Raw genomic sequence first — 13164 nt, 5'->3', positions numbered from 1 at the left:
GTGAGTGTCGGACTTGCGTCATCCTGCCCCCCCCAGCCTGCAGTCAACTCTCCTGCCCCACGCTCGGCAAGGGGCAGCCCCATCCCCCACCCCTAGTGAGGCTACGGTGAGGGGCAGCAGCAGGAGCACGTGACGGCAGCCCCCCCGGACCTGAGCAGCTGGGGCTTGGGTGAATGTTGTGACACCCTGCCCTCCCCTCCCCTCACAGTCACCACTCCTGCCCCAGGCTGGGCAAGGGGCAGCCCCATCCCCCACTGGACAACGACGATAAGTGTTTGCTGCCTCCTGAAGAACATCGCAAAAGAAGGGGCGACATTTTGTTTTAATTATAGAAAGTCTTTGCTTTTGAGGGCTATTGATCCAAGAGTGCTGGGTTGTTTCCATATTCAAAAGTGTATTAATAAAGTTGACATTCTTAGTTAAATAATTTTTTCTGACGATACTGATATTGTGCAATAGAGGGAAACTGTTAAACGCTCACTGTTTCCAGTCCATTTTTACATTGTTTTAAAAAATATAGATCGGCTTACAAAGCTGGTGTGTGGCAGGGGTGGGAGTTGGACCCGTTCTGGGCGCCACCAAAAATTATACAAACCTACCGTCCCTGACAGCAGGCTGCCTCCCTCCCAAGCTCAACTTCTGGGGACAGCGGCCAAGTGAGCACCCCTGTTCCCTCTGGCATGCTCAGAGTGGGCTCCTGTGCCCAGGAGCTGAGCCTGGCTCCATTTGGATAAAGGACTCGAGTGGGGCCAGGTGGGGTTGTTAAATGTGGGCTGCTGGAGGCAGCAGAGAAGCTTCTGAACTGGGACTACAGAGGGGTCAGAGGGCGCTGGGACTGACCCAGATGGACCATGCTGTACCTTTCCTTTGTCTGTGTTAACTAAGCACTGTCTGCACTGTGTTCCGGACATCTAATAAATCCGTCTGCTTTTATAGCATAAGTGGGGTGCATGGTTCCCTTTGGGGGTACAAGTCTGCCTCAGGTGTCCAACTTAGGTGGACTCACCAAAGGTGAGGTGCTGAAGGCTCTTGGCTTCTCCACCTCCTGGGTCCGAACCTAAGTGGCTTGCCCAAGTGAAAGACTGTGACCCTAAGGGGGCTGCTACACTAAAGGGGTCTTCCCAGGGATGGTTTCAGAGCTGTTCAAAAGCACCAGACTGTGACAGGCGAACAGCCACGTTCCTGGAGATGATGGTGCAAGGAAGGGACTGGGACAGGCCCAGCAGCTTTGCCCACGGTTACCTTAGTGCCGACCACTCCTCCCCCGCATACACAAGGCTTGTTAGCTTTCTTTGACAGGGTATCAGGTTGGTTTGACAATTTGTTTTTGACAAATCCATGCTGACTGTCACTTATCACCTTATTATCTTCTAGATGTTTGCAAAATGATTGCTTAATTATTTGCTCTATTATCTTTCCTGGTACAGAAGTTACGCTGACTGGTCTGTAATTCCCTGGGTTGTCCTTATTTCCATTTTTATAGATGGGCACTATATTTCCCCTTCTCCAGTCTTCTGGAATCTCTCCCGTCTTCCATGATTTTTCAAAGATAATCGCTAATGGCTCAGATATCTGCTCAGTCAGCTCCTTGAGTGTTCTAGGATGCATTTCATCAGGTCCTGGTGACTTGAAGGCATCTCATTTGTCTAAGTAATTTTTAACTTGTTCTTTCCCTATTTTGTCTCTGATCCCACATCATTTTCACTGGCATTCACTTTGTTAGACGTCCAGTCACCACCAACCTTCTTGGTGAAAACTGAAACAAAGAAGTCATTAAGCACCTCCGCCATTTCCACATTTTCTGTTATTGTTTTTCCTCCCTCACTGAGTAACGGGCCTACCCTGTCCTTTGTCTTCCTCTTGCTTCTAATGTATTTGTAGAATGTTTTCTTGTTACCCTTTATGTCTCTAGCTAGTTTGCAGGGCCGTCCTTGGGAATTATGGGGCCCTACGCAGTATTATTAAATTGGTGCCCCTATACCCAGAGGATAGGGGGGAGGCAGCAAAGGATACTGAGTTGCCCAGCCCGTCTCAAGGCAGCAGAGAGTCACAGTTCCCTGCAGAAACCCCCATACCCTCTCCCTCACGCAGAATGCGTGGCGCTGACGCATTCAGCTCTGTGAATACAGCCCCTGCCTAAGGAGACTGCAGTGCGCGCTGGGTGTGCGGGAGACGACCTGCTGTTACGGGCAGTGGGTGAAGCTGCTGCTTGGGGAGGTTGGGCCCAGCCTTTACTCCACTCCTGCTCTGCCGCAGGCTCCGCCCTCTCCCCACTGTCTCCCTCTTCTCTTCCCTCCCCCTCCCTGATCACCCCCTTCCAGCCAAAGCCCTGAACCCAAATGAAGCAAATGACATTTGAAAAAAAACACTCTTCTGCAATTTCTTTCTAAAGAAAATGGAGAATATTTTCCACTGCATGCCAGAATGTGAAGACTGGACATGCAGAAGGTACCTAATTAAAAGCGCTGAACTTGGGAGTAAAAAATGTCAGTCACAAATTTTTTGATATACCCTGAAGTTTGTCAGAGATTTGCAAAAAACTTTGTAGTAAGGGCAAGTCAATTGTGCTGCCGACTACAACGTGAAATACTAGATCGCATGCCCTGGTTCTCATGGGAGACTTCAATCATCCTGATATCTGCTGGGAGAGCAATACAGCGGTGCACAGACAACCCAGGAAGTTTTTGGAAAATGTGGGGGACAATTTCCTGGTGCAAGTGCTGGAGGAACCAACTAGGGGCGGAGCTCTTCTTGACCTGCTGCTCACAAACCGGGAAGAATTAGTAGGGGAAGCAAAAGTGGATGGGAACCTGGGAGGCAGTGACCATGAGATGGTCGAGTTCAGGATCCTGACACAAGGAAGAAAGGAAAGCAGCAGAATACAGACCCTGGACTTCAGAAAAGCAGACTTTGACTCCCTCCGGGAACTGATGGGCAGGATCCCATGAGAGAATAACATGAGGGGGAAAAGAGTCCAGGAGAACTGGCTGTATTTTAAAGAATCCTTATTGTGGTTACAGGGACAAACCATCCCGATGTGTAGAAAGAATAGTAAATATGGCAGGCGACCAGCTTGGCTTAACAGTGAAATCCTTGCTGATCTTAAACACAAAAGAGGTTTACAAGAAGTGGAAGATTGGACAAATGACCAGGGATGAGTATAAAAATATTGCTCAGGCATGTAGGAGAGAAATCAGGAAGGCTAAATCACACCTGGAGTTGCAGCTAGCAAGAGATGTTAAGAGTAACAAGAAGGGTTTCTTCAGGTATGTTGGCAACAAGAAGAAAGCCAAGGAAAGTGTGGGCCCCTTACTGAATGAGGGAGGCAACCTAGTGACCGAGGATGTGGAAAAAGCTAATGTACTCAATGCTTTTTTTGCCTCTGTCTTCATGAACAAGGTCAGCTCCCAGACTACTGCACTGGGCAGCAGAGTATGGGGAGGAGGTGACCAGCCCTCTGTGAAGAAAGAAGTGGTTCGGGACTATTTAGAAAAGCTGGATGTGGACAAGTCCATGGGGCCGGATGCGCTGCATTCGAGAGTGCTAAAGGAATTGGCGGATGTGATTGCAGAGCCATTGGCCATTATCTTTGAAAACTCATGGCGATCGGGGGAAGTCCCGGAAGACTGGAAAAAGGCTAATGTAGTGCCTATCTTTCAAAAAGGGAAGAAGGAGGATCCGGGGAACTACAGGCCAGTCAGCCTCACCCCAGTCCCCGGAAAAATCATGGAGCAGGTCCTCAAGGAATCAGTTGTGAAGCACTTAGAGGAGAGGAAAGTGATCAGGAACAGTCAGCATGGATTCACCAAGGGCAAGTCATGCCTGACTATTCTAATTGCCTTCTATGATGAGATAACTGGTTCTGTGGATGAAGGGAAAGCAGTGGACTTGTTATTTCTTGACTTTAGCAAAGCTTTTGACACGGTCTCCCATGGTATTCTTGTCAGCAAGTTAGGGAAGTATGGGATGGATGGATGCACTACGAGGTGGGTAGAAAGTTGGCTAGATTGTCGGGCTCAACGGGTAGTGATCAATGGGTCCATGTCTAGTTGGCAGCCGGTATCTAGCGGAGTGCCCCAAGGGTCGGTCCTGGGGCCAGTTTTGTTCAATATCTTCATTAATGATCTGGAGGATGGTGTGGATTGTACCCTCAGCAAGTTTGCGGATGACACTAAACTGGGAGGAGTGGTAGATACGCTGGAGGGTAGTTGACTCTTCCCCAACAAATTATATTCATCTATGTGTCTGACAATTTTGTTCTTTACTATATTTTCAACCAGTTTGCCCAGTCCTGAAGTCAGGCTTACTGGCTTGTAATTGCCATGGTCACCTCTGGAGCCCTTTTTCAAAATTGGCATCACATTATCTATCCTCCAATCATTTGGTACAGAACCTGATTTAAATGATAGGTTACAGACTACAGTTAGTAGTCCTGCAATTTCTCATTTCAATTCCTTAAGAACACTTGGGTGAGTACCGTCTGGTCCTGGTTACTTATTACTGTTTAGTTTATCAATTTGTTCCAAAACCTCCTCTAATGCCATCTCAATCTGGCAGAGTTCCTCAGGATTTGTCACCTAAAAAGAATGGTTCAAGTTTGGGAATTTCCCTCACATTCTCAGCCGTGAAGACAGATGCAAAAAATTCATTTAGTTTCTCTGCAATGGCCTTATCATCTTTGAGTGCTCCTTTAGCATCTTGATCATCCAGTGGCCCCACTGTTTGTTTAGCAGGCTTCCTGCTTCTGATATACATTTAAGAAAAAATTGCGATTACTTTTTGAGTCTTTGGCTAGCTGTTCTCCAAATTCTTTTTTGGCCTTCCTAATTATATTTCTGCACTTCATCTGTCAGAGTTTATGCTCCTTTCTAGTTTCCTCACTAGGATTTAACTTCCACTTTTTAAAGGATGCCTATTTAAAGTGAACCTCTATTATGGTGTCTTTAAAAAGTTTCCATGCAGCTTGCAGGGATTTGTAGTGAAATTCTGGGCATGTTCAATCCTGGTACTGTGTGGCCTGTTGCTGTCCAAGCTGTGACATTTCAGAGCAGACAGGGTGCAGTGGGGAGGCCCCATACCAAAGTCCAGCACAGGGGCAGCTGGGATTGAAGGTGGGGAGGGGAGCTCTCTCAATATTCACTGAGTTGTGCCATCTGCTGGGGCTCCCAGTGTCTCTAGTCACCTCCCTGGGGAGAGGTGGGGGAAGGAAGGGAAAGATTCTGAGTCTCAGGCCTGGCCCAGCCAATACTTTCACCCTGTCACTGGCCTGTCTCTGCCAGGGGAGTGACTCTCCCCAGCCCTGTGCTGAGATCTCAGAGCTGCTAGGGGCAGATTCTGTCACGGATACCATCAAACCCTCCCCCAGGGCTGCGTTCTGCCCCTAACGCTCTGATTGTCTCTCTCTCTCCCCAGCGAATGTGACTCTGGATCCAGACACGGCTCATCCCCAACTCATCCTGTCTGAGGATGGGAAAAGTGTGAGATGGGGAAATACAGGGCAGCGACTGCCCGACACCCCTGAGAGATTTGACTCTGAGCTCTGTGTACTGGGCTGAGAGGGATTCACCTCAGGGAGACGTTGCTGGGAGGTGAAGGTGGGGAGTGGGCGATACTGGGCTGTGGGGGTGGCCAGAGTGTCTGTGGGGAGAAAGGGATGGATCAGCCGTAGCCCTTATGGGGGGGATCTGGGCTGTGCAGAGGTGCGGGGGGGTGAGTTCCGGGCTCTCACCTCCCCTGTGACCCCCTGAGCCAGGTTCCCAGCAGGGTCTGGGTTTGTCTGGACTGTGACCGGGGGCAGGTGACATTTATTGATGCTGGTGACAAGGCCCCCGATCTTCACTTTCCCACCGGGCTCCGTCCCTGGGAAGAGAATCCGCCCCTGGCTCTGGCTGGTGTGCAAATCCTGGCTCAGACTGTGTCCCTGAGACCGGGGACCCTGAAATTAGCATCTCTAGTCTCTCACACCCCAGTCGCTATGTCTCTGGAGTACTCCCATCGACCCAGCCCCTGGCTCCTCATCTCTATGACCCCTGCAAGCTCCTCCCCCTCCCTGCAGCCCCAGGAGTGTGTGTGGGGCGGGGTGGGGGAGAACCCCTGGAGATGCAGGATGGGCAGAGGGGCCCTGAGGGGCAGATGTGGGGGCTGAGCAGGGGGCAGAACTAACAGCCAGGCTGGGGACAGACAGATGTGGGGGTGGCCGGGACACAGAATGACTCAATCAGGGTTTGGGGGGTTGGAGGAAGCTCCGCAGCAGCAGGGAGCGTTTTGTACCAATCTGTGAGATTAGATCTCACTGGGGTCTCCCAGCCAGAGCTCCTGCCACAGGGCCCAAATCACCTTCCCCTGGCACTATGGGAGAGCCAGTAACACTAATTGTCACACGGGGGATGGGCAGGGAGAGTTCAAAAAAATCAGAAGATAAACCAGGATACGTTATATATTGTTTTGAACCCTCATGGTTTGGTTTTTGGTTTTTTTTTTGGGGGGGGGGGGTCAATTTCATGATTTTGGGTTCTGACTCATGATTTTTAAGTTCTAGGGTTGGCAACAATGCCAGTGTCACAGGTTGGGAGGGCGCAGTCTGGGCTGAACCAGAGGAAACAGAGAAAACAAAAGGAAAAGATCAAGTAAAACAAAATAAACAGAGTCCTGGAGAAAGGGGTATCAAACCAAGGAAAGGAAAACACTGTGAAGAGGGGAATGGCCAAAGACAATGAGAGCTGAAGGGATAAACTCAGGGGAATGAATGGAGAACATGAAGGGGAAGGATCTGCTGTGACAGGGATCAGAGGAGAGTGGAAGACAGAGAAATAAACAGGAATGGGAAATGAGGGCTAGAAAAATGGTGAGTCAAAATGAACAGTATGACGGAGAAGGGAGAAGAAAAGGGAACACAAGAGGGACAGAGATTTATAAAGCATCACTGAAGTGGAGACTGTCACTCATTAATTTCATATGTTACTTCCTTGACTTTAATTACACTAAAATGGCAACAAAAGTAACTGTTCCCAAAACCTGTGGGTCTCTCTTCCATTGTTGTGATTATTGAAGCTGTTTCTCAACTCTTTTGTACTCTGAGGGGTATTTACAGTAAATAAAGCATGAAAAACAATTCTGATTTGTCCCTTTTGGATTTTCCAGCTGTAATTGTTGGGTCTAGAATTGTGGGATTTGCTTCCCTAGTTGGTTGTGTGTCCCCAGGACCAACAGGGAAAATACCTGCATGTCCCTGGAATGGGAGCTGGGGTTTTGCTGCTATCCAGCCTGTGCTCTCTCTTGTGCAGGCTATAGCCACGTCAATCAGGAATTCCTCAGCTGGGCTCAGTGGAGAGGGGGCTGAACGCATGGTGCTGACTCTCCTCTTTGTTTCCAGGGGTGTTGAATTTATTCAATGGTGGCTAAAGAGATACGAAATATGTCGTTTGCATTTCTTCTGCCCATCAGCCTTTGCTGAGACTGTCTCTGGGGATTTGTCTACACTAGGATGCAGGTTTCTCTCTCTCATTGTACAATCTGGGTGTAGACAAGGCAAGTGGTGGTTTCACCTCAGTGTAACTGGTCAAGAAAAATTCTGTGGGTTGGGGGATGTTTGGGAGGGTGAACGATCACCTTCAGTAGCTACACTGAGGTGAAAGCATCACTTGCCTCATCTCCACGGGGACTGTGTAATGAAATCACTGCCTTGTGTTTGCTACTGCATTGAAAAAAAGCCTACCCCTTCTCTAGGGTGGCCATGAGCTAAAAGATGGGATCTAAAGGGAGAAAAAGGAGACACCCCACCTTTGGCCAGATCTGGGTCTTTGCTTTCTGTGAGCTTCTAATGTAAATGACTGGGGGTGAGATCCATGAAGGGACTTTGATGTTCAGCATTGTAACACCTCCTGCTCCATATTTTAGGTGCCTAGAACATCACAAGAAGAACACTGCGACCCCCACAGCCTGACTTAGATGCCTAGTCTCCCCCCATGATGAATGGAGACAGGCAGGTGCCTTACAATGCCATCCACAAGAGCCAGCACCCTAGGTGGGGAGCCATCTAAACTAGCCAATGGGAAATGCTAACAACAGGGGCGTATCCTAAACCCTGCTCCTCTCCCCAAGATAAGTGCCTGGGGCTGTGTCCACACGACAGCTGAAGTCGGCAGAATTTATGTTGCTCAGGGGTGCGAATAGACAACCCCCTGACTGACGTAAGTTACACGGACATAAGCGCCGTTGGGCAGAGGCGGCTGGAGCAGACAGCAAGGCAGCGAGCAGAGGGGTCGCAGCTACCTGGGCGTACCCCCTGGGGGCCAAGGGATCAGCATCTCCAGGGACGGTGGAGGGAACCATGGGCCAGGGACAAGGGGGGCCACGGCGGTCAGCAGGGCCGAAGCAGGAGAGGGGACCACCCCACGGGAGGTTTCGTCTTCTGGGCAGGGACCTGCTCTTCTTCCTCCCCCAGCCCTGCCCAGCGGCCAAGGGAGCAGCAGCGGAATCCGTGGCCGCCTCCATTGTCGGGCTTCGGTGGTGGCGCTGGCAGCCGAGCCGGTGGCGGTGGTCGAGGCAGCCAGCGTGAGGGAGGGGGGAAGGGAGACTGAGAGGGAACAGCAGGGGCCTCCAGGGACGTCCCACCCCCTGAATCTCCCACCCCAGGAAGGGAGGCTCGGGACAGCCACTCGGGCAGGGAACAAAGGGAATGGAGGGAAAGGGAGGAAAATGGTGACCACACCCCCCTCGCTAGGCTGAAAGCAGTGCGGGGGGGGGGCACCCACAGAAAGGGACACAGGAAACAAGGAACACAACGCCCAGCTCAAGGAGGAAGAAACCAGTTCCCCTGGCTGCACTAAGGGGGGGAAGGGAGCCTCCTTGGGGGGAATAACTGAGGGAGGGAGGGGAATTCTAAGCGCCTACAAAAGGAACGGGGGCACGCAGGCAAAAAGGGTAAACCGGGGGGGGGCAAACAGGAAGGGACCAGAATGAAGGGGGGGACAGGGACAAGTATGCCACAGGCAGGGAACAGAAAAACAGGGTGGGCTCAAGGGCAACCAAACTGAAAAAGGGGAAATGGGGCTGGCAACAACACCTGCACCATGGGACAAGGGCAGGCAAGCAAACTAACCAGGGACCAACAAAGAAAGAGGCCCCACAGGAAACAGAGCAAACAGGGTGGCTAGAAGGGGGGATGGGCGGGGCAGGCAGCAAAGGGAAAGGGGACAAACAGCTGCAAGGACAGGACAGTGGGCAAGGCAGGGGGGAAAGGATCCAATCAGCCTAATGCAACCCAGGGAGGGAGAAAACTGCCAAGGAAGGAAAGGAAAAGTGAGCCCATGGGTGCAAGAACAATGAACCTTGCCTGCTGCAATGCCCTGGGCGAGTAAGCAGGGGAGCCAGGCAGCTGGGGCAAGTGTGGAAAAGCCCGTAGCAGTAAATGGGGCAGGAAAGGGAGCGGCAGCAGAGGTAGCAAAAGCACTGACACAGATTGCTAGGCTGAATGAGATTCCAGGGGCCAAGACCTGTCTTGATCAAGGGATAACTAAAGAAAGTAGAGACCCCCTGAAAGACCCCATCAAAGACTGGTGACATCACCTGACTGCACAGACTGGCCTAGTAACTATGGGGAGGGTCAATGAGATGATTATCAGACAAACTCTGCATGTGTATGTCCGTGTCCATCCGTCTCCTTATTCTCTTCTCCCTCGTTCTGGCTGCAGAGGAAAAGGTTTGCCCAGTAGTGAAGGCACTAAGCAGGCCCAGGTTCCATTCCCTGCTCTGTGTGAAGTCAGACAAGTCACGTACTCCGTCTGGGCCTGAATTTCCCCTCTTCTAAAATGGGAGAAACAGCCCTTGCCCATCTCACAGCAGCAGAGGCTGGGGGACAGGGGGCACATGGGGTTATGTGTCTCCCAGATTTGCTGCTTGGCTGGTATTGAATACGCTCACACAGACTGAGCATGTTCAGTAGCATCAGCGGAAGGCACTGCCCTCACTCCATGGACAGGTATGGGTTGTCTCTGCACGGCAGTATGGGGAGGCTAAGCACATTGGGGTTTGTGAGGTGCTCAGACAGTGCAGTGATGGGGGCCAGGTAAGGACCTGCCATTGCTAGAAGTGCAGCTGTTTCCCGTCCACATCAAATCACAAAAACATCATATTAGGGTTGTCACAAACTTTCCTCATTTCACGCTGACACTTTCACTAGCTTGTTTCAGAGTTGCAGCCGTGTTAGTCTGTATCCGCAGGAAGAAAAGGAGGACTTGTGGCACCTTAGAGACTAACAAATTTATTTGAGCATAAGCTTTCGTGAGCTACAGCTCACTTCATCAGATGCTTGCAGTGGAAAATACAGTGGGGAGATTTTATATACACAGAGAACATGAAACAATGGGTGTTACCATACACCCTGTAACGAGAGTGATCAGGTAAGGTGAGCTATTACCAGCAGGAGAGAAAAAAAACCCTTTTGTAGTGATGATCAAGGTGGGCCATTTCCAGCAGTTGGCCAAACCGGACAGTCTCTACATAAAAGAATAAATGGACACAAATCAGACGTCAAGAATTATAACATTCGAAAACCAGTTGGAGAACACTTCAATCTCTCTGGTCACTCGATCACAGACCTAAAAGTGGCAATTCTTCAACAAAAAAAACTTCAAAAAACAGACTCCAACGAGAGACTGCTGAATTGGAATTCATTTGCAAACTGGACACCATTAAATTAGGCTTGAATAAAGACTGGGAGTGGATGTGTCATTACACAAAGTAAAACTATTTCCCCATGTTTATTTCCTCTCCCCCCCCCCCCACCCCACCACTGTTCCTCACACATTCTTGTCAACTGCTGGAAATGGCCCACCTTGATTATCACTACAAAAGGTTTTTTTTCCCTCTCCTGCTGGTAATGGCTCAGCTTACCTGATCACTCTTGTTACAGGGTGTATGGTAACACCCATTGTTTCATGTTCTCTGTGTATATAAAATCTCCCCACTGTATTTTCCACTGCATGCATCCGATGAAGGGAGCTGTAGCTCACGAAAGCTTATGCTCAAATAAATTTGTTAGTCTCTAAGGTGCCCCAAGTACTCCTTTTCTTTTCACTAGCTTGTGTTTCTCTTAACACCCCAGCTCCTGGAATCCTGTGATTACGTGACAATCTCAGCTCTCACTTTAACAAAGGTCACTTTCTTTCTCTCATGGCTCAGTAGAAAAAGTTGAGAATGTGACCAGAGTGAATCATGAACGCTCAGAAACAAACAAAAACTCCAGACTGTAATTTTTTAGAAGAAAAACCCTCATGTTTCCTTCAACCAACCTCAAGATTTTTGATTACGTGGTGCTGGCTGTACTGCCTTTGCAGTGATCAGTTTGTTTTCAGGCCTCTTGTCTCCAGCAAAAGCTCTAAGGACCTGTCAAGGTTCCTTCCCCACTCTGAACTCTAGAGTACAGATGTGGGGACCTGCATGAAAACCTCCTAAGCTTACTTTTACCAGCTTAGATTAAAACTTCCCCAAGGCACGAACTATTTTACCCTTTGCCCTTGGACTTCCACTGCCACCACCAAATGTTTAACTGGGTTTCTGGGAAAGAGTTGTTTGGAAACGTCTTTCCCCCCCAAAATCCTCCCCAAAACCTTGCACCCCACTTCCTGGGGAAGGTTTGGTAAAAATCCTCACCAATTTGCATAGGTGACCACAGACCCAAACCCTTGGATCTTAGAACACTGAAAAAAGCATTCAGTTCTTGAAAAGAAGAATTTTAATAGAAGGAACAGTAAAATAGAAGTAATAATAAAAAGAATCACCTCTGTAAAATCATGATGGTAAATATCTTACAGGGTAATTAGATTCAAAACATAGAGAATCCCTCTAGGCAAAACCTTAAGTTACAAAAAGACACACAGACAGGAATATCCATTCTATTCAGCACAGCTTAATTTCTCAGCTATTTAAAGAAATCATAATCTAACACATATCTAGTTAGATTACTTACTAAATTCTAAGACTCCATTCCTGTTCTGTCCCCAGCAAAAACTTCACACAGACAGACCCTTTGTGTTTGTCCCTCCTCCCAGCTTTTGAAAGTATCTTGTCTCCTCATTTGTCATTTTGGTCAGGTGCCAGTGAGGTTATCCTAGCTTCTTAACCCTTTACAGGTGAGAGGATTTTTCCTCTGGCCAGGAGGGATTTTAAAGGGGTTTACCCTTCCCTTTATATTTATGACAGGACCTAAATATAAAAATGAACATTCTAATTTATCTCTTTACTTCACCCTTACTCCAGGGGGCCTGTGCTCATTTGCTGCTTGGGCCCACAGCCGGACTCCCTGTGCATTCCCACACCTTGCGCTCTCTTTCCAACTGTGCTGTTTTAGATAAATGATGGCACTAAATTAGGGGGTTTTCCAGGGGTAGCAGATAGAGGTTTAAGGCCTGAGTTCTCAGTGGCACAGGATTGCCAACCCCAAACTTTTGAAAATCATAAGTCAGAACCACCAAAATGATGCAATTGCTTTTATGAGATATAAAAATAAAAATGATAAGAAATGCTGAGTTTTTTTCGATTTGCCTTCTGGCTTCTCAGCCCTTTAGGCTGCACTGAGATCACATTTTTATCGTTTTTTTCTGCAACCAAGAGAACCAGAAACTTCCTTTGTTTAGGAAACAAAAGCCAAGAGTCTCACCTCGTCACATGCTTCCAGGAGCTGGGGCTTTAACAAACACACCAAATAGCCGGCAAAACCGTGCTCTGAAGTGTCCCTAGTCTCTGTTTGCTAGAAGCTGGGAATGGGTGACAAGGGATGGATCTCTTGATGATTGCCTGTTCTGTTCATTCCCTCTGAAGCACCTGGCATTGGCCACTGTCAGAAGACAGGACACTGGGCTAGATGGACTATCGGTCTGACCCAGTCTGGCCATTCTTATGTTCACGAGACTCATTATAAAATCATGAATGTTGGCAACACTTTTGACACTGCGTCTCCTTCACACTGAGGCAGAGCTATCTTAGTGTATGTCAGAATCAGGCCTTTGAAACATTGATTCCAGCTTAAACAAGTTTTTGGCCTGTGAATTTAATATCCCTAGACTTAGAAGGATTAGATGTTATCGCCAGATGTCATGATTTCACTGTACACATACAAACCATGGAAAAACATTTCCACTGATAATAACTGAAATTTACAAATGG

General features: G+C 48.8%; 1 protein-coding gene across 1 annotated transcript in view; it reads left to right on the top strand.

Annotated features, from left to right (window-relative positions):
• Positions 1–7111, top strand: part of LOC102936186 (butyrophilin-like protein 2) — a 1677894-nt gene extending 1670783 nt beyond the window's left edge. Inside the window, 1 exon segment of the mRNA XM_043528084.1 lies at positions 5413–7111. Within this exon segment, the coding sequence (XP_043384019.1) occupies positions 5413–5555 (143 nt within the window). The 3' untranslated portion in view covers positions 5556–7111.
• Positions 7112–13164: the final 6053 nt, after the last annotated feature.

Source organism: Chelonia mydas, chromosome 14, assembly GCF_015237465.2.
Source record: "Chelonia mydas isolate rCheMyd1 chromosome 14, rCheMyd1.pri.v2, whole genome shotgun sequence".
NCBI lineage: Eukaryota > Metazoa > Chordata > Testudines > Cheloniidae > Chelonia > Chelonia mydas.
This window is presented reverse-complemented; position numbering and strand designations above follow the sequence as displayed.